This window comes from Somniosus microcephalus, chromosome 21, assembly GCF_052327205.1.
Source record: "Somniosus microcephalus isolate GS21.2 chromosome 21, FLI_Smic_1.0, whole genome shotgun sequence".
NCBI classification, from domain to species: Eukaryota; Metazoa; Chordata; class Chondrichthyes; order Squaliformes; family Somniosidae; genus Somniosus; species Somniosus microcephalus.
Genome location: NC_141007.1, coordinates 71,850,276 through 71,875,176, shown reverse-complemented (window position 1 = coordinate 71,875,176; position 24,901 = coordinate 71,850,276). Strand labels below are relative to the sequence as shown.

Genomic DNA, 24,901 nt, shown 5'->3' with positions numbered 1-24,901 from the left:
TTCTGTAATGGCCACAAGATCATACCCATATGTAGTTATTTGTGCCATTAACTCGTCTATTTTGTTACGAATGCTACGTGCATTCAGATAGAGAACTTTCAAATATGTTTTGTGACACTTAGTTCCTGCTTTTGACCTTTTTATTACTTTACCTTTTACTCCATACCTTCTGCCCCTTCCTGACACGCTCTGGTTTTTAATTTCCCCACTGCTACCTAAGTCTATGACCTTCTCTGTTGTCATTTTTATTATTTGCTCTGTAGGAACCTCCCCCCCACTGGTTAGTTTAAAGCCCTCTCTACAGCCCTAGTTATATGATCCGCCAGGACTCTAGTCCCAGCACTGGCCAAGTGAAGCCCGTCCCAACGGAACAGCTCCCTCCTGCCCCAGTACTGGTGCCAGTGTCCCAGGAAGCAAAACCCATTTCTCCCACACCAGTCTTTGAGCCACGCATTTAACTCTCTAATTTTATTTGTCCTAGCCAAATTCGCTCGTGGCTCAGGTAATAATCCAGAGATTATTACCCTTGAGGTTCTGTTTTTTAATTTGACCCCTAGCTGCTCATACTCCTTTACCAGAACCGGCTTCCTAGTCCTATCTACGTCATTTGTACCAACATGGACCACGACAACTGGATCCACCCCCTCCCACTGCAAGTTTCTTTCCAGCCCAGAGGAGATGTCCTTAACCCTGGCACCGGGTAGGCAACACAGCCTTCGGGACTCTCGCTCTCGGCTGCAGAGAACTCTATCTATCCCCCTAATAATACTATCCCCCACCACTACAACATTTCTATTTACTCCCCCTCTTGAATGGCCCCCCGTTCCACGGTGCTGTGGCCAGGTTGCTCATCCTCCCTGCAGTCCCTGCTCCTGTCCCCACAGGGAGTAAGAACCTCGAACCTGTTGGACAAGAGCAAGGGCTGCGGCTCCTCCAGCTCTACCTCCTGGATCCCCGTACCTGCCTCACTCGTAGTCACACCGTCCTGTCCCTGACCATGGGCTACATCTGAATTAATTAACTTCATAGGTGTGACCACCTCCTGATACACAGAGTCCAGGTACTTCTCCCCCTCCCTGATGTGTCGCACTGTCTGAAGCTCAGACTCCAGCTCATCAACACGGAGCTGGAGTTCCTGTAGCAGCAGACACTTGTCACAGACGTAATCACCGTGAGCCTCAATGGGGTCCACCGGCTCCCACATCTCGCAACAGTAACACATCACCTGCTCCATTCTATGTAATTAATTACATTTTTTATTGTTAGTTATGGACACCCTCTGCCCGATTTTAGATGCTAGTATCCCCTTTAATTAATTGGATTTAAATTAAATCAATCCCTCTAATTACACCAGTTAAATGGTTTACCAACAGTCACTCTGCACCAGAAAGGCCTTATTAACTACAACCCACAGAGTTAAAGTTTGAAAAGAGCACCTAACACCCCACTTACCCTAACTCACACTTACCCAAACTCACAGCACTCTCTGCTGACTCGCACTAGGACTGGTCTTTTTATACTGTTTGTTTGTTTACAGCCAAATGAGTCACCCCTGCTGATTGGTTAGAAAACTGGTTTCCACTGCCTGCTGTGCCAATTTACTCCTACTGCAGTGTAACCTTGTTTTACTCTTCTTAAACCAACAGAATCACAAATATTTAACTTTTCCCCTTTACTTAAACTGCTTAAGTAATCTTATCAAGAATGATTTAAATAGAAATAACAATTAAAGAACTCTCACACTTACCCAAACTCACAGCACTCTCTGCTGACTTGCTACAGCCTGAAGGCACTTGTAGAGTCTCTGTGCAATCTCCTAGCCTCCGCACTCGATTTAAATGTCAAGAAAACTGTCATAGGAATAGTAAGACTGAAGATGGCTGCCATCTTCTCTGGCCTCGCACGCTGCCCGATGAGAAGTACTTTGCACGTATACGAGCCACGTCACTGAAAAGCTGCTGCCCATGGATTACAAAGTTGTTGATTCATCAAATATCTCTGTGAGCAGTCGCTGAGAGTCACTGAATTCAGTCTGAGAACTGACTCCACATCGAATCAACCAACACCATCACTTCTGTTCAAAACTTTTATTTCTTTTTTTTAAATTAATTTCGTAACCGTCGAAGCAGTGATGAACACTGGATGACAATCAGTGCTGAAATGTAATCCCGGGGCCGAGCTAACAAAGCACTCCACCTTCACTGTCTCTCACCTCACCATCTTCCTTTGTCTGTCTCTCACTTGTCATTCAAATGCCCTCTGTTGAATCACTGCCTGTAACCCACCGTGGTGAACAGTACTGTACATTCTCCTTCCTGTCTCTCTTTTGCAGAGATCTCAGAGGGTTGTAGGGCTGGAGGAGGTTACAGAGATAGGGAGGGGGAGGGAAGAGATTTGAAAACAAAGATGGAAATTTTAAAATTGAGGCATTGCTGGACCGGGAGCCAATGTAGGTCAGCGAGCACAGGGGTGATGGATGACTGGGACTTGGTGCGAGTTAGGACACGGGTAAGAGTTTTGGACGAGCCCAAGTTTATTGGGTGGACAGTTTGAGTTTGGCCAGGAGAGCACTGGTCGAGTCTAGAGGTAACAAAGGTATGGATGAGGGTTTCAGCAGCAGGTGAGCTGAGGCAGAGGCAGTGCCTTTAACGCAAAATAATGTTCTACAGTGCTTCACAGACTGCAAGGAAAAAAATTGAGGGTATAGAAGGAGAAGAGTGAGGTGGAAGGGTTTAAGGAGGGAATTCCAGAGCTTAAGACCTAGGCGGCTGAAGGCACGGCCGCCAATGGTGAGGCGAAGGGAGGAGACAGACACAAGAAACTGGAGTCAGCGAAATGGAGAGTTTGGCCGGGGGGGGTGGTTTTCAGACTGCAGGAGGTTACAGAGATAGAGAGAGGCAAACCATGATGGGATTTCAACACAAGGATATGAATTTTAAATTTGAGGGATTGGAGGAGTGGGAGTCAATATTGGTCAGCGAGGAAAAGGGGTGATGGGTGAGCGGGACTTCTAAACAGAAATCTTTGAAAACATTGTGGGGCTTTAGTGATGAAATGTCAGGTTGTTGGGCCTAGACTTGGGAATGTTGAAAAGGTGGCAGTTATATTTGGTGGGCAGGTTTTAAATTGGTACAGGGGTGTAATTTGTTTATGGAGATATGCTTGCAAAAACCCGATCCTGGAGTTTATATTCCTTTAATTTCTAAGCATTAGCTTGATGGGCAACTTAATGACATTTTGCAGCATAATTGTACTTAAAACAATTATCGGATATCAAAACAACGCCTCTATGAAGAGCCTGAATTGCAGACAAAGTCTTTCTGTGGCCAGAGTGGAGATAAGGCATCTAGCACTGGAGATGAATGTTGCTGGTTCTTCCTGTTCTATTATAGTCTGCAAATCTGCTGTTAAGCTTTTTCTTTGCAAGCAGTGTAGCAAGAAGATAATTGGTAATTGCACATGGAGGAAGGTGCACGGGCGGTTTCTGTATTGCTGGCTTGTTGCATCTCGCTGCGGAGTCTGAAAACAAAAGCAGCAGGAGCAGTGACATCCTTCTGCCACAAACTCAACCCATAGGTCAGCCTGTGCCCCTTTAAGGGCTACTTTTATTTGGGAATGAGGGAGCCGATATTGCCTCCTCTGGGCGTCTGACAGGCACATCGTGCTGGAGGGCGAGGAGCCTACAATGTCTCTTGGGCCAAAAAGAAAATACTGTAGATGCTGGAAATCTGAAACAAAAACAGAAAATGCTGGAGAAACTCAGGTCAGGCAGCATCTGTGAAGAGAGAAACGTTTCAGGTCGATGACCTTTCATCAGAACTGGAAAAAAGCAGGAAATGGAACAGATTTTTAAGCAAGTGTAGGGGCTGGGAAAGGGGGGAGGGGATGAAAGAACAAAAGGGAAGGTCTGTGATAGGATAGAAGGCAGGAGAGGTTAAGAGACATTAAGAGATATTCAAGGCAAAAGGAGATGGTAATGGGGCAGGTTAAGAAACAAAGGATGGCTCTAGATGAAGTGTGAATTGCGCTGGCAGAATGGAAGACAGCTGCCCTGTGGGAGAGAAGAAAAGACACAAACAAAGTGTGGATAAAAATATATATATGATAGGGGCCGAGGTTATGATCTGAAATTGTTGAATTCTATGTTGATTCCAGAAGGCTGTAAAGTGCCTAATCGAAAGATGAGGTGCTGTTCCTCGAGCTTACGCTGAGCTTCCGTGGAACAATGCAAGAGGCCGAGGACGGTGAGGTCTGAGTGGGAATGGAGCGGTGAATTAAAGTGACAGGCGACCGGAAGCTCGGGGTCCCCCTTACGGACTGAACGGAGGTGTTCCGCAAAGCGGTCACCCAATCTGCGTTTGGTCTCCCCAATGTAGAGGAGACCGCATCGTGAGCAGCGAATACAGTATACTAGATTGCAAGAAGTACAAGTAAATCGCTGTTTCACCTGGAAGGGGTGTTTGGGGCCCTGGACAGTGGGAAGGGGGGAGGTATAAGGGCAGGTGTTGCATCTCCTGCGCTTGCACGGGAAGGTGCCGGGCGAAGGGGAAGGGGTGTTGGGGGTGATTGAGGAGTGGACCAGGGTGTCGCGGAGGGAACGGTCCCTTCGGAATGCTGAAAGGGGAGGTGAGGGGAAGATGTGTTTGGTGGTGGGATCACGCTGGAGGTGGCGGAAATGGCGGAGGATGATCCGTTGAATGTGGAGGCTGGTGGGGTGAAAGGTGAGGACACGGGGAACTCTATCGTGGTTCTGGGAGGGAGGGGCAGGGGTGAGGGCAGAAGTGCGGGAGATAGAACGGACACGGTCGAGGGCCCTGTCAATCACAGTAGTCCGGCCATTTGCTAGGCCTGGGGTGCAGTCCCAGAGCAGCCCCACTCCCCTTGGCAGGGACTTGCCTAGAATTACATGGGCGTATAAAAGCAAGTTTGTTCTTTCTTTGTACTGAAGATAACAAAGGGGTGATTGTATAGGGGGGATATGTAAATAATGAACTTGTATTTATACAGCACCTTCATGACCTCAGGACGTCCCAAATGCTTTACAGCCAATGAAGTACTTTTGAAGTGTAGTCACTGTTGTAATGTAGGAAACGCAGCAGCCAATTTGCACACAGCAAGCTCCCACAAACAGCATTGTGATAATGACCAGATAATCTGTTTTAGTGACGTTGGTTGAGAGTTAAATATTGGCCCAGGACTCCCCTGCTCCTCTTCAGAATAGTTGCCATAAGATCTTTTAGAGGGCAGATGGGGCCTCGGTTTAACATCTCATCTGAAAGACGGCAGCTCCAACAGTGCAGCACTCCCTCAGCACTGCACTGACGTGTCGGCCTAGATTATGTGCTCAAGTCCCTGGCTTAGAGGCGAGAGTGCTACCAACTGAGCCACAAAGACAGTACAAAACAATCCAGAACATTACTTCAAACAGTCAGATAAGGGGACACAGGTTCAAACTAGGAAAAAGCAAACTTAAAGACTGATGTGTTAAGACAAGCTCACACAAAGACTGATCAACACTTGGGATGGAACTCTAGGTAGGGCAGTGGATGTACAAACCCTGGGATCATTTTCTAAGCAGTTGAATGATGTGATGTGATGGGGACAGTGGCCGGGGCAGGTTGCGGGGAGCGGGAACTGGACGGATGAGCTGAGGTGGTCTGATTGGTCTTCCTGATCTATATTGATCTAGTGATATAAACGAGTGAAAAGTAACTTTAGATCAGATACCAGAAGCTTATTCGCTCAAAGGGTGAGAAATGTTTGGAATAGTCTGTCAAGCGAGGGACAGGAGATGCAAAAGGAAATCCATCGGCAGCGATCCCAGCGCAGAGTTTCAGCTGCCTGGAGCGTCGGGAATTCAGCCACGAGCCTCCCCTGCCCCCACGGTTTTATATCCATTAAAATTAATGGATGGGAAACGCTAGGAGGGGAGAGGTGCTCCTAGCAGGTGAAACTCTACACTGGGAGCGGCAAAATGATCCTTTACCCTTCAAAGTTTATTTGTTTTCAATTCACAGTTGGATGCGAGGCTGGGGGGGGGGGGGTTAAGTCGTTTCTATATTGGGGTACTGGGGAAAGTGGCCTTCTCAAACCCAGCAAGTATACTTTGAGATTGTTGCCAATAGCACAGGACCCGAATGGGAGGAGCCAGCAGCCCCGGTACCCCAATTAAACCCAATATAACACCAGCCCCAACTTCATTGGCAGAATAACATAAATAAGACAACACGGTGACCTCCAGAGGATCAATGAACCAGCTACATGGACCAGGGCAAGGTTCACTGGTCCAAATGGCCTCCTCCTAACCCCTTGCAGTTTCAAACAGTCTATATGAACTAAATCCACAATATTGAGGCCTGCTGTAGCAGCAGATCCAGAGGTTGAATCCGTATGATCGCAAGGAGGATTTGCTTTTGATTAACACACACCACGTGGCTCAGACAGGCAATGCTAAACCCCAGGGTTAGGGCTGCTTGCTATCTGACAGAAGCCCTTTACTGTGAAGAAACGTTTGACAACGATGTAAATCCTAACAGCTCATCGTGCTATGAGCACTTGCTGTCAAGGTCGCACAGCAGTTCCTTCCCCAGCCACAGAATTGCTAAACAGTTATTCACAAAGTCTCTAACTTTTCCTTCAATTTTCATCTTCATTCTGAGGTCATTGTTTCCCCTGAAGTCAGGAACCTGACAGCAGCGAATGCTGCTAACGGCCAATAATTGCATCAAGGTTCCAACTGAGTCGCAAGATTACACTTGCTAATGGGAAGTGAATGGATATTTAACGCAATAAGAGAAGGTCAAAGGGGCGAATCATTTGAGACTGATCTTCCCATTACTTTTGTGTATTGTCAGGACTGATATTGATCCTTTCCCACACTCTCTCACCTCCAAAACATTACACTTATTCTCTCTGATCATCACTTCAGGTACGATGGATGGAAAGAAAGAACTTGCATTTATGTAGCGCCGTTAATGACCTCGGGACGTCCCAAAGCGCTTTACAGCCAATGAGGTACTTTTTTGAAGTGTAGTCACTGATGTAATGTAGGAAGTGAGGCAGCAGCTGATTTCCACACAGCAAGCAATAAATGACCAGATCATCTGTTTACTGATGTTGATTGAGGGATAAATATTGGCCAGGACACCGGGGAGAACTCCCCTGCTCTTCTTCAAAATAGTGCTATGGGATCTTTTATGCCCAACTAAGAAGACAAACGGGATCTCAGTTTAACATCTCATCCAACAGACAGCGCAGCGTTCCCTCAGTACTGCGCTGGAGTGTCGAGTCTCGGGAGTGGGACTTGAGCTCACAGCCTCTGAATCTGAGCCAAGACTAAGATGCTAAGACCCGCTTTTCTCCCCATCTCCTCTGAAGGTCCTCACTCTTCCCGGGAGAGGGTTCATGGGAACAACAGTCTCCTCCTATTGACCAATATCCATCCCTCTGTGAGCCGGGCCAATTGGGTGGGGGTGGGTTGGGAGGTTCAAACCCGATTATGTCACATGAACTGCAGGACTCACCCCATCACAGGACTGATTCCATAGCCCCAGGAGAAACCTGGAAATCGATGCACAGCTTTTTGGAAGCTGCAAACTTTGACTGTCCGCTAATGTCCAGAACAGCAAGCCGAGACCTGCGCTGCCAGGCTGTAGATAGGTGCAGAGCCCTGGGCTGCCTGTCACAACACTGACATTTGCTTGGAGCACTGCTCCTCTGGAGGAACCAATTTAGGTCATACCTTAAGCTGGTTCGCTGCTCCTCTGGAGGTTGTTACATTGCCTTATTTATACTACAGCACTGCTGCTGATGTTTGAGCCGCTGTAGATATTCCCGCCTCGCTTTTAAAATTCTCATCCTTGTGTTCAAATCCGTCCATGGCCTCGCCCCTCCCTATCTCTGTAACCTCCTCCAGCCCTACAACCCTCCGAGATCTCTGTGCTCTTCCAATTCTGGCCTTTTGCCCATGCCCGATTTTAATCACGCCACCATTGGCGGCTGTGCCTTTAGTTGCCTAGGCTCTAAGCTCTGGAAAACCCTCCCTAAACTTCTCCGCCTCCCTCTCCTCCTTTAAGACGTTCCTTTAAAAATAACCTCATTGACCAAGCTTTTGGTCACCTGTCCTAATATCTCCTCATGTGGCTCGGTGTCAAATTTTGTCTGATAACGCTCCTGTGAAGTGCCTTGGGATGCTTTACTATGCTAAAGGCGCTGTAAAAATGCAAGTTATTGTTGTTGTAATAGTAAAAAGGTGATAGTAGAGACAGTGAGTTGCTACCCCAGGTGGTAAAGGACCTCCTTCCCTCTCCAATGAAAGATTGAACAGCCAAAAGATTTGAAGATAATCCTCACATTTATATAGTGCCATGTCAGGTTGGAATGCTTTACTGAATTACCGTTTGAAATGCAGCGACAGTTGTCAGTAGATATGCCAACATCTTAGAAACATAGAAAAATAGGAGCAGGAGTCGGCCATTCGAGCCTGCTCTGCCATTCAATATGATCATGGCTGATCCTCTATATCAATACCATATTCCCGCTCTCTCCCCATTCCCTTGATGCCTTTTGTGTCTAGAAATCTATCTATCTCCTTCTTAAATATATTCAGTGACTTGGCCTCCACAGCCTTCTGTGGTAGAGAATTCCACAGGTTCACCACCTTCTGAGTGAAGAAATTTCTCCTCATCTCAGTCCTAAATGTCCTACCCCGTATCCTGAGACTGTGACCCCTCGTTCTAGACCCCCCCAGCCAGGGGAAACATCCTCCCTGCATCCAGTCTGTCTCGCCCTGTCAGAATTTTATACGTTTCAATGAGATCCCCTCTCATTCTTCTAAACTCTAGTGAATACAGGCCTAGTCGACCCAATCTCTCCTCATACGACAGTCCTGCCATCCCAGGAATCAGTCTGGTGAACCTTCGCTGCACTCCCTCTACGGCAAGTATATCCTTTCTTAGGTAAGGAGACCAAAACTGCACACACTACTCCAAGTGTGGTCTCACCAAGGCCCTGTATAACTGTAGTAAGACATCCTTGCTCCTGTACTCAAATCCTCTTGCAATGAAGGCCAACATACCATTTGCCTTCCTAACTGCTTGCTGCACCTGCATGTTTGCTTTCAGTGACTGGTGTACAAGGACACCCAGGTCCCTTTGTACATCAACATTTCCCAATCTATCAGCATTTAAATAATACTCTGCCTTTCTGTTTTTCCTACCGAAGTGGATAACTTCACATTTATCCATGTTATACTGCATCTGCCATATATTTGCCCACTCACTCAACTTGTCTAAATCGCATTGAAGCCTCTTTGCATCCTCCTCACAACTCACAATCCCACCTCATTTTGTGTCGTTAGCAAACTTGGAAATATTACATTTGGTTCCCTCATCCAAATCATTGATATATATTGTGAATAGCTGGGGCCCAAGCACCGATCCCTGCGGTACCCCACTAGTCACCGCCTGCCACCTCGAAAAAGACCCATTTATTCCTACTCTCTGTTTTCTGTCTGTTAACCAATTTTCAATCCATGCCAGTATATTACCTCCAATCCCATGTGCTTTAATTTTGCACACTAACCTCTTATGTGGGACTTTATCAAAGGCCTTCTGAAAATCCAAATACACCACATCCACTGGTTCTCCCTTATCTGTTCTACCAGTTACGTCCTCAAAAAACTCCAGTCGGTTTGTCAAACACAATTTCCCTTTCATAAATCCATGTTGACTTTTCTATTCCCGTTGATATTTTCTAAGTGTCCTGTTATCACATCCTTTGTAATAGACTCTAGCATTTTCCCTACTACTGATGTTAGGCTAACCGGTCTGTAGTTCCCTGTTTTCTCTCTCCCTCCTTTTTTAAATAGTGGGGTTACATTTGCCACCCTCCAATCTGCAGGAACTGTTCCATAATCTATAAAATTTTGGAAGATGACAACCAATGCATCCACTATTTCCATGGCTACCTCTTTTAGTACTCTGGGATGCAGATTATCAGGCCCTGGGGATTTATTGGCTTTCAGTCCCATTAATTTCTCCAGCACTTTTTTTTACTAATACTAATTTCCTTTAATTCCTCCTTCTCACTAGACCCTTGGTTCCCTAGCATTTCTAGGAAGTTATTTGTGTCCTCTTCTGTGAAGACAGAACCAAAGTATTTGTTTAATTGCTCTGCCATTTCCTTGTTCCCCATTATAAATTCTCCCGTTTCTGACTGTAAGGGACCTACATTTGTCTTCTCTAATCTTTCTCTTTTTACATACTTGTAGAAGCTTTTACAATCCGCTTTTATGTTCCTTGCAAGGTTACTCTCATATTCTATTTTCCCCCTCTGAATCAATCTCTTGGTCCTTTTTTGCTGAACTCTAAACTGCTCCCAATCCTCAGGCTTGCTACTTTTTCTGGCAACTTTATATGAATCCTACAAGCAGCAGAGAGATTTTGTTTCCGGTTGAGCGAAGACTGTTGGCCAGGACATAGGAGAATGCTGAGCTTTTCTTTGAACCGGGCCATGGGATATTTATTGCCCAACTGACCCAGCAGACAAGGACCTCAGTTTCATGTCCCATCAGGAAGGTGCTACCTCCCACCAATCAGGTCTCCTTCTCCAATGCTATGTGGACCAGAGATCATTATTCAATATATCTGCACCACAGGGCAAAATTGATACATATCGCGCACACCTTGAACACATAGGCCTAGAAATTCAGTTGGCTGCGCCAGGCGCTAACGCCAAAAAAGGGCTATATTTCCGTCGATAAAGCCTTAGCGCCGGAATGCAGACCGATCTGCGCCGACGCCCAAATTCATTTGAGATTTTGCGCCGGCGCAAAGTGTTAGCGCCCGCTCGGGTGCGCGCGCAGCTTATGACGTCATATCCTCGCACAACGCTGTTTTAGCGCCCCAAACCGGAAATTGAGTGGCGCCCGCCCAATGTGGGCGTGGCGCTATTAGGAATTGTAAAATGGAACGTTGCAGAGGCCCTGTGGGCCTCGGGCAGCGCAAATTAAAGGGCACCTCCACTGACCTATAAAGCCCAGCCATTTTGCTGCAATGACTTCACTGCTTTGGATTTCTACACAGAGACCAAGGGACAGAGATTCCAGATTTGGGACAAGATAGGAGAGGTCTTTTTGGCTTCTGGCCAGTGCTTTGACATTTGACTCTTGCTGATTTCACTGTTGCGACCTTGATTATGGGGGCTGCATGGGGGGCCAACATTGAGTTGCAGCATTATGTGCGGAGGGCTCGCAGATGCTGTGAGAGACAGGCAGCCATGCGTAGACACAGAAGGGCCATCAGGCGTCGCCAACGTAGGCCTTACGCACCCAGGCAATACCGGCAGCAGGTGTCCTATGTCACCATGTCTGCGGCACTTTGTGTAAAGAGGCTGCGCTTCAGAAGGGAGGTGGTTGGAGAGATCTGCCAGCTGCTTCACGCAGATTTGCAGCCACAGCTCATGTCCAGGACGTCTCTCTCGGTGGAAGTGAAGGTCACGGTGGCTCTCAGCTTTTATGCAAGCGGCTCGTTCCAAGCCGCTGCTGGGGACATCGCGAACATCTCCCAGTTCGCCGCACATCACTGCATCCGGCAGGTCACCGATGCACTGTTCGCGAGGAGACACCAGTTCATCTCCTTCCCCATGACCCAACAGAGGCAGCAGCAGCGTGCAGTGGGATTTGGCAGGATCGCGGGCTTCCCCATGGTGCAGGGCGCCATTGACTGCACGCATGTGGCTATGCGGGCACCTATAGACAATCCCGAGGTTTACCGCAACCGCAAGGGCTACCATTCCCTCAATGTGCAGCTGGTGTGTGACCACAGGCAGCGCATCCTAGCTGTAAATGCCTGCTTCCCAGGAAGCAGCCACGATGCTTTTATCCTGCGCCAGACTACTGTGGCTGACATGTTCCAGGCACAGCCTCCACCAAGGGGATGGCTTATCGGGGACAAGGGCTACCCTTTGTGCACATGGCTCATGACCCCGCTCCGCGCGCCCAGGACCCCAGCGGAGGACTCATACAACGAAAGCCATCAAGCAACAAGGAACGTCATAGAGCAAACCATAGGCGTCCTCAAGCAATGCTTCCGCTGCCTGGATCGCTCCGGCGGCTCTCTACAGTATTCGCCGGATAGAGTGTCCCAGTTCGTCGTCGTGTGCTGCATGCTGCACAACCTGGCTATCCGCCGGACGCAGGCACTGCCACCTGACATTGCACCACCACCTGAGGAGGACGAGCAGGAGGACCATCAGGAGGAGGAGGGGGAGGAGGAGGAGGAGCAGGCCAGGAGGGGGCCAGAAGGCCCAAGGGCCGTACGCCGGGGGCTTATTGCTCGACACTTCTAGGCCCGCTGTGAGGGAATGGCCTGTGGGAATGAGCGCACCTGAAGGCAGCCGCTCCGGAAGCCGTCAGCCGGTTAACGCAGCAAACACTTGAAACATGACACCTGGACAAGCTGAATAAATAAAAACCTTTATTTAACGAACTGAGGCCCCTTCCCACATGAAACTCAAAAACACAGAACACACCCAAAAAACAGTCACAAACATATGTCACTCCCCCAACCTGGGGAGGACTAACAAAAGTTGGCCATCCACATGGCCTTCAACATTGGCCGTAACAAAAAAAGGGCCCCCCTCGCCAACAGAAAGACCCCCATAAAAACAAAAAATGCCTTCAATTTCGGCCATCCACAAAAATCAGCCCCCAAAACACAATCCCCCCCATATATACAATGCCGCAGAGACCACACTCTAGCGGCTGTGCCGAGAGGGCGAGTCCTTAGAGAGCCTTCCCCGGCCCCTGCCCAGCCTGCTGCTCCGCCTCAACGTGGGCCCTGTGGCGGCCTCAAGGCTGGGGGAAGGCTCATGAGGGCCCCCATGCGTCGCGACAGATGCCCTTGGGGGTCGGCCAACACGACGCACGTCCCGGGAGGGGCCGGCTGCTGACTGGTTCGGCTGTGGCTGGCCAGCATCAGTGGCAGCAGCAGCTCCTCGCACCCTGGCTGGGGGAGTGGCAGTGTCGGATGCTCCAAGGGGGGCAAGCTGGCTGCTGCCAGGCGCGCGAGGCTCAGCAGACACAGTGGCAGTCGTCCGGCCTGGCAGTTCAGCTGGCGCAGCTATGTGCTGGAGGCCAGCCCGCTGTGTTGCAGCAGGGCGGCGGGTGCGGGTGCGACGCCTCTGCGTCAAAGCGAGTGTGGCAGAAGTCAGTGACCGCACTGCCCGGGTATGTGCCTCCAGCTGCTGTGACAGTGTGTCGAAGGAACCACCTCTCTGGCGACTCTCCTCCTGCAGTGCCGCGAGTAGTTCGACCCCCCTGGCGTGCGCTGCGGCCAGTTGCTCCACCCCCCTGGCCTGTGATTGCCCGAATGCTGCCACACTCTGAGCCAGGGGCTCGATGGCGTGCGGCATCTGCTGCACAACCCCCATGAACTCATGGTGGCGCCGGTCAGACGCCACCGAGATCTCTTGCAGGAGGCGCACCTCCTGGCCGAGGCCACTCTCCGGACTGGAGAGAGGACTCTGCAGCTGGGGAGAAGCCGGCCGAGCTGGCCGACCCCTGCCGCCTGCCTGGACCCCACTGCAAGCAGGATCTGCCCTCCCCTGCAACACCTCCCCCTGGCTCTCCTGCATGCCAGACGTCCCCCCTTCATTGCCATCCCCTGGCACGGCTGAGGGCTCGCCCGATGGGCCGGCTTCCTCCTCGTCCTGGACGTCCTCCTCCTCCAAGGGCCTGGCACCCGGCGCCTCAGGGACCACCTCCTCCTCAGCAGCTGAAAGCAGGAAGGCACAAGAGTAGCTTTAAAGTGAGGACAGGGCGTCAGCGAGGGACGCCTGAGCGGTGGCATTATGCGCATTTGTCTGTCAGTGGGAAAGGATTTAGATCGGAAGCACTAGGGCAACGAGAGAGCTGCAAGCGGTCATCTCCTTACCAGTGGCTCCCAGCACAGGGTCCGCATCCCCGATGGCTACAGGGCCAGTCACCCGGGGACGCAGGAGTCCAGCGACGCTCTCCTCCAGAGCACTTAGAGCCTGGTAGTGGGGCCGTCCACCACCGGTCTCCACCCGGCTGCGCGCATTTCTTGCCAGCTTGGCCTGCAAGAGAAAGGACGGACTCTAAGTACAGTGTGGTGCCCTGTTGCTGTGTGTACTGCCTCCCATGGTGGAATAGCCTGGCCAGTGTGGTCAGTGCAGAAAGTGCTGTTGATGATCATGCCAGTGGCATTGCTGCGTGAGGAGGGCTGCCCATTATGCCTTTGAGGTCCCTTTGCCCATAGTGTGAGGCTCACATGCAAGGATGAGGAGGACAGTGGAAAGGGTACTCACCTTCACCAGCCGACAGAGGTCATTGAACTTTTTGCGGCACTGGTCCGCAGTCCTGGGCACATCTGAGTTTGAGGAGACCCTGCGTGCGATGCTCCTCCAGGCTTTCCTGAACTCTCTCCTGGGAGCCTTTCTGCCATTGTCCGGGCAAAAGATGGGTCTTCTCTCCTGGACAGCATCAATCAGCACCCTCAGTGCATGGTCTGAGAAGCGCTGGGCTCTTTCACGGGCCATCTCCATCTGTCCTGGCGCTATTTTGTCCCACCAGCACTGTTGAGGCCTAGCAGCAGGGCTCCAGTGTGCAGGGCGTGGCAGCAGTCAAAGTTGACCCTTCCCCCTTTAAGAGCAGGCCGGCGTCAGGGTGTCTGCTGTCAAGCAACACATGACCGCACCTGCGCTGCGCCCGGCATCGGCGTTATCAGGCCGCAGCGCCGGTTTAGCACCGGAACCGAGCATTGCAACGCCGGTTTCAGCGCTCGCCAAAACTCTTGGCCAAATCCACTGAATTTCGGCGCGGTTGCCTGCAGTTTCCGGCGGGCGCTAAATTTACCGAACGCCCAACTTTAGCGCCCCAAAACTGTGCAAACTGAATTTCTAGGCCATAGACTGAGTCAGTGACATTAATTGCCACTGAATATGAAATGAATAAATGCAGATATGGAGACCTGCAACTTAAACTGTGCCAATGGCTGTAAAACTAATCTCAGGGAAAACAAGATTAATAGAACCATAAGATGTTCCAGCACAGAAACAGGCCATTCAGCCCTGGTGATTTTCTCCATATGAGCCATTTAGTCTAATCCCTCACTTTAGCTCACTCCCTTTACCTTTTAATATTCCTCTTGTTCAAGCAACTATCCAATTCCTTTTTGAAGGCGTTCCAGCACCGAGTGTCCCCACCTAATGGTGTCCCAGCACAGACTGTCTCCCCCAGATTTAGGTGTTACAATGCATCTACGTAACAACACATGTAGAAGTAGAAATTTCAAGGCAAGTGGCAAAGTTCACTACTGATGGTTAACGCACTCTTGTGACACTCCTGCGTCCTATTTCTACGGCGGCATTAATAAACGCTCAATTAAGAACAACATACCAGCATCTAGTACGAGCAGGTTAATGTTCATATATGAACTACACTGGAATTTTCTACCCTATGATCCATTCATACACAATGTATCGGAATGTTTGGCATATCTGTTTCCAAGTTGGGAGTTATTTTGGAGTAACTCCCACTGCAATGTGAGGAAATTAACTGCGCCACAGTTCAAATACAATGAACAGAAACAGGATCTGCTCTTGTTTTTCTTTAATAACCAGCTGAGAATTCCACATAATTTGTAGCCTGCGATTTTTCTAAAACAGAATGCAACTCGTGTTCTATCCTGATGCCGTATTTGACTGGGGGCAGTTTCCATCTTTAACTTTCCCTTTTAGTTATTTTTTAAACCTATTGCGATTCACATGAGACACTTTGTATAATAGCAAATCCCTCAGTGTTCCTGACTTGCCAAGTTTTCCAATTTTCATTACTTCTCCTTTGACATATTTAGCGAGTACTTGGAATTCTGTAGAACAGATAGTGGCTGAATTGCTGGGAATGCTGCCAGCTCCTAGCTTGCTATTCAACAGTGTACATTCCCATCAGTTATTTTTATCTCACTGTGATCCAGGTTAACTGGTTTCCTTTTCCCCCCTTTTTTATTAGATATTTGTTTTCCAATTTCCCTCCTTTTCTCTCCTCTAATCCTCCCTTCATTTCCTACATTACAACAGTGGCTGGAAATCGCTTTGGGACGTCCTAAGGTTGTGAAAGGTGCTTTATAAAAGCCAGTTATTGTGTTTTTATACTTTAAGTGAGGAGCGTCCGAGCTTTTTGTCTCTGTGCGGTGTACATATAATGTTTAAACCCATGTCTTCAATAATTTGCATATATCTCAAGCTGCAACATGAACAATTCCTGCTTTAGGCTTTAAAGACCGAAAGAACTTGTATTTATATAGTGCCTTTCATGGCCTCAGGATGTTCCAAAGTGCTACACAACCAGCGAACCAATGTTAATGTAAGGAACCTGCCGGTCAATTTGCACACAGCAAGGCCCCACAAACAGCAATGAGATACATGTCCAGATCATCTGTTTTACTGATGTTGGCGCAAGGATAAATATTGGCCAGGACACCAGGCGAACTCCCCTGCTCTACTTCGAATAGTGCCATGGGACCTTACATGTCTGCCTGAGAGAGCAGGCGGGGCCTCAGTTTAACGTCTCATGCGAAAGACAGCACCTCTGACAGTGCAGCACTCCCTCAGTACTGCACTGGAGTGTCAGCCTCGATTATGTGCTCGAATCTCTGGAGTGGGACTTGAACCTTCTGACCTAGAGGCGAGAGTGCTACCCACTGAGTCAAGGTTAACATCACTAGTGAGGCAACAGCGCTAAGAATAACCCCTTCCAAACTCTACAAGATCACACAATTCAAACAGGACAAATCAGCAAGTAAGAAATAAAAATACATTTTCAGTTTATTTACTCCCATTGTGGTGCCTTGTCCATCGGGAGTGTATATTGGAAAATCGTGCATGCAGCTCACAATTTTCCATCCATTCATTTAGCGGGTGGGAAATTGTGGGTTGACATCCCTGATTTTCCAGTAAGTTGTTCGGCTATGGGGAACGGACAGGGGCTGTGGGATTAATTGAATAACTCTTTCAAAAAGCCGGCACGGGCATGATGGGCCGAATGGCCTCCTTCTGTGCTGTGGGATTCTAGGTGATCGTCAAGCGGTTTATGGGCATGTGTTTCGCCAGGGGACGTTAGGAAGGTGTAACGCAACAAGCAAAGTTACTTTCACACAGCTGAGGATTCTCAAGTCACAGGACACGCAATACAGAAATAAAACACAGCCTTGCAAACGGCTACTGGCACGATCAACCCATCAGCTTCATGTCCGCTGATGTTATCAGCTCTGTGTGGTGCACTTGCTTGGGGAAATCCCGGCACACAAGGAACCCAGATATCAACCATTGTCAGCCTCTTTGAGGTTGTTAAAGCAAAACCATCGACTTCCTCTTATGTCTTGTTCAGCTCTATCTCTCTGTGTATTTTTGCAGCTTCCTCTCCCTGCTTGGGCGCGGCATCGGCTTCTTTGAAGCTGATCGTATGGGTTGCTGGAGTGCTGAGCACTGTGCCATTCAGCACACCGAGGGGGGAATGTGTCCCTAACTACCGTTCCCTGCAGGACTAGCCTCCTACTCGCCTGCCCGAGTGGAGCCCGATACCCCTACGCCTCACGGCAGGCGGACTGAGCCCCTGCAGTGGGACGTCCTGGGGTAAGGAGTCTTCTCCCACCACCCCTCGGCTCCGACCCCCAGACAACGTCTGCCTTGGGCAGGCAGAAGGTCCATCCCTCGTGAGGTAACCAGGAACCCCCCCCAATCCCCCGAAACGGCTGACCCCCCTGTGTTCCGGGATCAGAGGTTACAGTGGTAGACCGCCAGCTCCCCTGGAGAAATTTCAGCCTCCTTGTATTGATAAAAAAAAAGCAAAATAGTACAAATCTGAGGCAAAAGACAGAAAATGCCAGCAACACACAGCAGGTCAGAGGTCATCTCTGCAGAGAAAAGGCAGGAAAACACGCGCCCTGAACAAGGGCCCTGCCTGAAACATGATTCTGTCTTTGCTTTTCACGGATGCTGACGGATCTACTGTGTGTGCCTCCAGCTCTCATTTATATAGCAGCCAGAAACATCTCAAAGCATTTCACATACAGGAAACTTTGGTTTATCTGGAGGTTATATGTCCGGAATACTCGATCTAACGGAAAAAATCAGGAGCCATTTTCTATATGTTTTTTTAGTTCTGGTTGCTTTTTTTTCCCAGTCAAGCACTGCAAGGTCTGTAGCTATAGCAACAGCTTCAGCTACAGACGCTTGCAGCTGCAGCCGACTGTTTTGAAGCTGTTGCTAAGCAACAGGGTTTGTTGATTCACACAGAGCTTCTCAGTTTCGTATGTTTAAACATTAACTCTGGTATGTCCGGCACTTTTGATGTTACGGCACCAGCTCGGTCCAGTCAGTGCCGGATATCAGAAAGTTTCCTGTACAATGAATTACACTAGCAGGTGCTGATGTAACATAGATAAATACAGTAAGATCCCACAAGGAGCAGTGACCGGTTTTGCTTCATCACTGCGGACATTATTTTAACAATCACAGTGGGTTTTTTGAATGAGAACCTCCCCTAGCCTCAGAAGAAAAGCTGGTTTTGAAAGAGCGGCAGCTGCTGACACCTCGAAGATTCTGCGCTGTTGGCGTGACGAAGATCACTAGGCTCTAAACTCTGGAAGTCCCTCCCTAAACATCTCTACCTCTCGTTCCTCCTTTAAGACGCTCCTTAAAACCTACCTCTTCAACCAAGCTTTTGGTCACCTGTCCTAATATCTCCTTATGTGGTTCAGTGTCAATTTTGGTTTGATAACTCTCCTGTGAATCGCCGTAGGATGTTTTACTACATTATAAATGCAGGTTGTTGTTGTAGAATAACACCAGGGATGAGAAGCGATAGCTATGGCTCGAGAAATTAGACATTTTGTTTTAAACTGGCACAGAGAAGGTTGAGCAGTGCTCGATCGGAGATTTCCAGAGGTTTTGAGAGGGCCAGCAGTGAAAGGTTGTATCCAGTGGTTGGTGAATCAGTAACAAGGAGGCCAAGGCTCAGGATTATCCCTAGCGGAATGAAGAGGGAAGTTAGGAGAAATGGTTTTTCACACAGAAGGGGGTCTTAGGACATGGAACACTTCACCACAAGAGGTTGTCGAGGCAGAGATGATAACATCAGTTAAAAGGGAATTGGATAGGGTTTTGAAAAGGACGAATATAATGGATACGGGGAAAGGGCAGGGAGATACGATTGGAGGAGACAGCTCCAAATGGCCTCCTCCTGTGCTGTGATCTCTACGGCTAGTACACAGCTGTAATAATCATCTTCAAATTTGTTTTTGCACGCTCCTGCAAACTCCCTGTTCTGTGTGGAGAAGGCAGTCTAAGCTACACAATCGCACGTGTACCATCAGCTAACACCCTCCTCCCCCACTCCCCATGCCTTTCTCCATCGATCCCTGGTTAGGGATGGTCACACACTGCTCTCTGTCACTGCCGATCAGCTGCCGGGAAATGCTCACACATGAGAACAGAGCAGCATGAAGACTGAAATAATAACACAAAATGCTGGAAACACTCAGAGGGTCAGGCAGCATTTGTGGAGAGAGAAACAGAGTTAACATTTCAGGTCACTGACCATTTGTCAGAACTGGATGATGAAAGGTCATCGACCTAAGATGTTAACCCTATGTTTCTCTCTCCACAGATGCTGCCTGACCTCCTGAGTGTTTCCAGCATTCTCTGCTTTCATTTCAGATTTCCAGCATCCGCAGTATTTTGCTTTTATTTTAGTGTGAAGACTGAGTTCTGCGTGTTGCTGAAACACATCAAGGCCTGATCTCCGTACTCGCCCCTCGATGGCGTGGCCCAGATTGGGAATGTCGAGCAGGCTTCCCACCTGCACACTGTCTGAACAGGTCAAAAATATCGCCAACTGCACCAAGAACCTTATTCAGCAGGTACTGTGCAGAGTCTCAGAGACTGGAGTGGTCCTTCAGCTCCCTCAAGTGGCCATCATTTGTACTGCGACTGAGCAGGATCTGAAAGGGGTGAAGGAGTTTCTGCCCATACAGTACAACAGCTGAGGATCTTTCTTTTCAGGAAGACGCAGGAGCTTTGAGAACATTGCTGGATTTATAGCTCTGACGGATGGGAGCTGATCCATGAGTATGTCGCTGGTAGTTTGTAGATGTTGTAGCACACAGAGTCATTTTAAAGCTTGGAAAAATCCCACGGAATATTCCTGTAATCTGGAAAAATTAGTTAATAGGCTGCGCAAGGTTTGTGTATAGTGAATAAGTGGTAGGTTTTAAGTTGCTGTGACTGATGCTGTGCTATCTGTGTAAGTTCCATCATATCAAGGATGTCATAACAACATCCCATTAAGCCAGTCCCCTGTCCCTTGACAATATAAATTGCTGCATTACTTGTCTGACTTGCAGTTATCTAACTTCAATCATAAATAGTTTCTTTCTTCCTATAGCTCTCCGCCCCCTCCTCCTCTCCCCCCCCCCCCCCCCGCCCCCCGCCAAATCCCAGTTTCCATTTCTTGGTCAGATAGCTCGCCCCCACTATAACCACACCACCTCTCTCTCTCTCTCGCTAGTTACAAGGACGGTCATGCTTGCTGTAAACCCAGACCTACCCCCGTTCCCTTGTGTCAGTGTGTGGAGAATTGTACAGCGAGGGGTCCCCTCCTGCTTCAGTTAGCACAGGTTATGGTATTTATCAGACAGTGCTACACACTGCAAGTTCAGCTGTGAGGAACATTTACTGTGCTCTGTCACTTTCTGCATTGTTTACGATACAACTGGACCCTTGAGCAGAAATATTGGACCATTAATGTCAAACACATTGTTTCATGCAGGATAGCAACTGTGTCTAATCCTACAGCCTGTGGAGTAGTCTCACTGAGACTGGGCTGCACCTGTTTCTAGGGCAGGGCTGTCCAGGTCTTGTTTTTATGGGACACAGAGATTGCAAAACAGAACCTCGGGGTGGGGTGGGGGTCACATATAAATTTAAATCCATGTTCCCATTACTCTGCAGGTATCTCAAGCTTCTGGTACTAACCGATCTTGGTGTTCTGATTCAGGATCTGTCCATGAATGAGGCACTAGTGCCTTTGCTAAACCTTGACAGGGTTTGACAGGGTAGCTGCTGAGAGGCTGTATGCCCTGGCTGGAGAGTCTAGAACTAGGAGTCATAGTCTCAGGATAGGACTGAGATGAGGAGAAATGTCTTCACTCAGAAGGTTGTGAATCTTTGGAATTCTCGACCTCAGATGGCTGTGGAGGCTCAGTCACTGAGTATATTCAAGACTGAGCTCGATAGATTTTTGGGCACTAAGGGAATCAAGGGATATGGGGATAGGGTGGGAAAGTGGAGTTGATGTAGAAGATCAGCCATGATCTTATTGAATGGGGGAGCAGGCTCAAGGGGCCCTATGGCCTACTCCTGCTCCTATTTCTTCATCGTCACTGGGTCAAAATCTTGGAACTCCCTACCAAACAGCACTGTGGGAGTACCTTCACCACATGGATTGCAGCGGTTCAAGAAGGCGGCACACCACCACCTTCTCAAGGGCAATTAGGGATGGGCAATAAATGCTGGCCTTACCAGCAAATTACGCATCCCAAGAAAGAATGAAAAAAAAAACCAAAGTTGATGGTTCATAGAACCGGCAGATGATAACAGAGCGGGACAAAACTCATTTGCACTCAGACTTGCCCAGCTGACGCCTTTTATATTCATGGATGGTTGCAAATATATTAATTACATTAAATCCTAAACTAGCTGTATAACTCGGTCACCAACACACTCTTCCAATTGGCTTTCGCTCGAACCGGAATACGGATTCTAGCAGCAGATTTTATTGTGTGCATTCTGGAATTGTCAAACCGACATTTCCCATGCTTGCAGCTTTTAAACGTGTCTTTTTTTCCTGTTTTACAGTGAGAGACGCAAAAAATCTAATCCCCATGGATCCCAACGGACTTTCAGATCCCTACGTGAAACTCAAACTCATCCCTGACCCCAAAAGTGAAAGCAAACAGAAGACGAAAACCATCCGTTCAACCCTCAACCCCACCTGGAATGAATCGTTCACATTGTGAGTGCGTTTACTGTTCGCACTTTATCGACAGGATTAAGGGAGCTCTTTTAGGATTTTTTTATCCACAAGAGTGCACCTCCTATGTTTCAAACTTTGTCGCTCTAATTCAAGTTAGTCTAGTGTACCGTTAACCTAGCTGTGTGTGTGAGACAGTTATCCCGTGTACACGGGCTGTGTGTGTGACAGTTATCCCGTGTACACGGGCTGTGTGTGTGACAGTTATCCCGTGTACACGGGCAGTGTGTGAGACAGTTATCCCGTGTACACAGGCTGTGTGTGAGACAGTTATCCCGTGTACACAGGCTGTGTGTGTGACAGTTATCCCGTGTATACGGGCTGTGTGTGAGAGTTATCCCGTGTACACGGGCTGTGTGTGAGACAGGTATCCCGTGTACACGGGCTGTGTGTGAGACAGTTATCCCGTGTACACGGGCTGTGTATGTGACAGTTATCCCGTGTACACGGGCAGTGTGTGAGACAGTTATCCCGTGTACACGGGCTGTGTGTGTGACAGTTATCCCGTGTACACGGGCAGTGTGTGAGACAGTTATCCCGTGTACACGGGCTGTGTGTGTGACAGTTATCCCGTGTACACGGGCAGTGTGTGAGACAGTTATCCCGTGTACACAGGCTGTGTGTGAGACAGTTATCCCGTGTACACGGGCTGTGTGTGAGACAGTTATCCCGTGTACACGGGCAGTGTGTGAGACAGTTATCCCATGTACACGGGCAGTGTGTGAGACAGTTATCCAGTGTACACGGGCTGTGTATGAGTGTTATCCCATGTACACAGGCTGTGTGTGAGACAGTTATCCCGTGTACACGGGCTGTGTGTGTGACAGTTATCCCGTGTACACGGGCTGTGTGTGAGACAGTTATCCCGTGTACATGGGCTGTGTGTGTGACAGTTATCCCGTGTACACGGGCTGTGTGTGAGACAGTTATCCCGTGTACACGGGCTGTATGTGTGACAGTTATCCCGTGTACACGGGCAGTGTGTGAGACAGTTATCCCGTGTACACGGGCTGTGTGTGTGACAGTTATCCCGTGTACACGGGCAGTGTGTGAGACAGTTATCCCGTGTACACGGGCTGTGTGTGAGACAGTTATTCCGTGTACACGGGCTGTGTGTGAGAAAGTTATCCCGTGTACACGGGCTGTGTGTGAGACAGTTATCCCGTGTACACGGGCAGTGTGTGAGACAGTTATCCAGTGTACACGGGCTGTGTATGAGTGTTATCCCATGTACACAGGCTGTGTGTGAGACAGTTATCCCGTGTACACGGGCTGTGTGTGTGACAGTTATCCCGTGTACACGGGCTGTGTGTGAGACAGTTATACCGTGTACATGGGCTGTGTGTGTGACAGTTATCCCGTGTACACGGGCTGTGTGTGAGACAGTTATCCCGTGTACACGGGCTGTGTGTGTGACAGTTATCCCGTGTACACGGGCTGTGTGTGTGACAGTTATCCCGTGTACACGGGCTGTGTGTGTGAGTTATCCCGTGTACACGGGCTGTGTGTGAGACAGTTATTCCGTGTACACGAGCTGTGTGTGTGACAGTTATCCCGTGTACACGGGCTGTGTGTGTGAGTTATCCCGTTTACACGGGCTGTGTGTGAGACAGTTATCCCGTGTACACGGGCTGTGTGTGAGACAGTTATCCCGTGTACACGGGCTGGGTGTGTGATTTATCCCGTTTACACGAGCTGTGTGTGTGACAGTTATCCCGTGTACACGGGCTGTGTGTGTGACAGTTATCCCTTACACACGAGCTGTGTGTGTGACACTTATCCCGTGTACACGGGCTGTGTGTGTGACAGTTATCCCGTGTACACGAGCTGTGTGTGTGACAGTTATCCCGTGTACATGGGCTGTGTGTGTGACAGTTATCCCATGTACACGGGCTGTGTGTGTGACAGTTATCCCGTGTACACGGGCTGTGTGTGTGACAGTTATCCCGTGTACACGGGCTGTGTGTGTGACAGTTATCCCGTGTACACGGGCAGTGTGTGAGACAGTTATCCTGTGTACACGGGCTGTGTATGAGAGTTATCCCGTGTACCCAGTCTGTGTGTGAGACAGTTATCCCGTGTACACGGGCTGTGTGTGTGAGTTATCCCGTGTACACGGGCTGTGTGGGAGACAGTTATCCCGTGTACACGGGCTGTGTGTGAGACAGTCATCCCGTGTACACGGGCTGTGTGTGTGACAGTTATCCCGTGTACACGGGCTGTGTGTGTGAGTTATCCCGTGTACACGGGCTGTGTGTGAGACAGTTATCCCGTGTACACGGGCTGTGTGTGAGACAGTTATCCCGTGTACACGGGCAGTGTGTGTGATTTATTCCATTTACACGGGCTGTGTGTGTGACAGTTATCCCGTGTACACGGGCTGTGTGTGTGACAGTTATCCCTTACACACGGGCTGTGTGTGTGACAGTTATCCCGTGTACACGGGCTGTGTGTGAGACAGTTATCCCATGTACACGGGCTGTGTGTGTGACAGTTATCCCATGTACACCAGCTGTGTGTGTGACAGTTATGCCGTGTACACGGGCTGTGTGTGAGACAGTTATCCCGTGTACACGAGCTGTGTGTGTGACAGTTATCCCGTGTACACGGGCTGTGTGTGAGACAGTTATCCCATGTACACGGGCTGTGTGTGAGACAGTTATCCCGTGTACACGAGCTGTGTGTGTGACAGTTATCCCGTGTACACGGGCTGTGTGTGTGAGTTATCCCGTGTACACGGGCTGTGTGTGAGACAGTTATCCCGTGTACACGGGCTGTGTGTGAGACAGT

At 49.1% G+C, this 24,901-nt stretch overlaps 2 protein-coding genes across 4 annotated transcripts in view; one reads left to right on the top strand and one right to left on the bottom strand.

Annotated features, from left to right (window-relative positions):
• The window catches only part of LOC147102949 (protein kinase C alpha type), a 502,947-nt gene that overhangs the window by 324,617 nt on the left and 153,429 nt on the right, over positions 1–24,901 (top strand). For all 3 annotated transcript variants that reach the window (XM_085963926.1, XM_085963925.1, XM_085963927.1), the window contains exon 6: positions 21,937–22,093. In XM_085963926.1, the coding sequence (XP_085820052.1) occupies positions 21,937–22,093 (157 nt within the window). The remainder of the gene's footprint in view (positions 1–21,936; positions 22,094–24,901) is intronic.
• LOC147102950 (uncharacterized) lies at positions 12,459–15,424 on the bottom strand. The gene is made up of 3 exons (XM_085964071.1): positions 15,419–15,424; positions 13,935–14,118; positions 12,459–13,775 (listed from the first exon to the last, which is right to left on the bottom strand). Exons 1-3 carry the CDS (start codon positions 15,422–15,424, stop codon positions 12,757–12,759), a joined length of 1,209 nt encoding a protein of 402 aa, XP_085820197.1. The 3' UTR covers positions 12,459–12,756.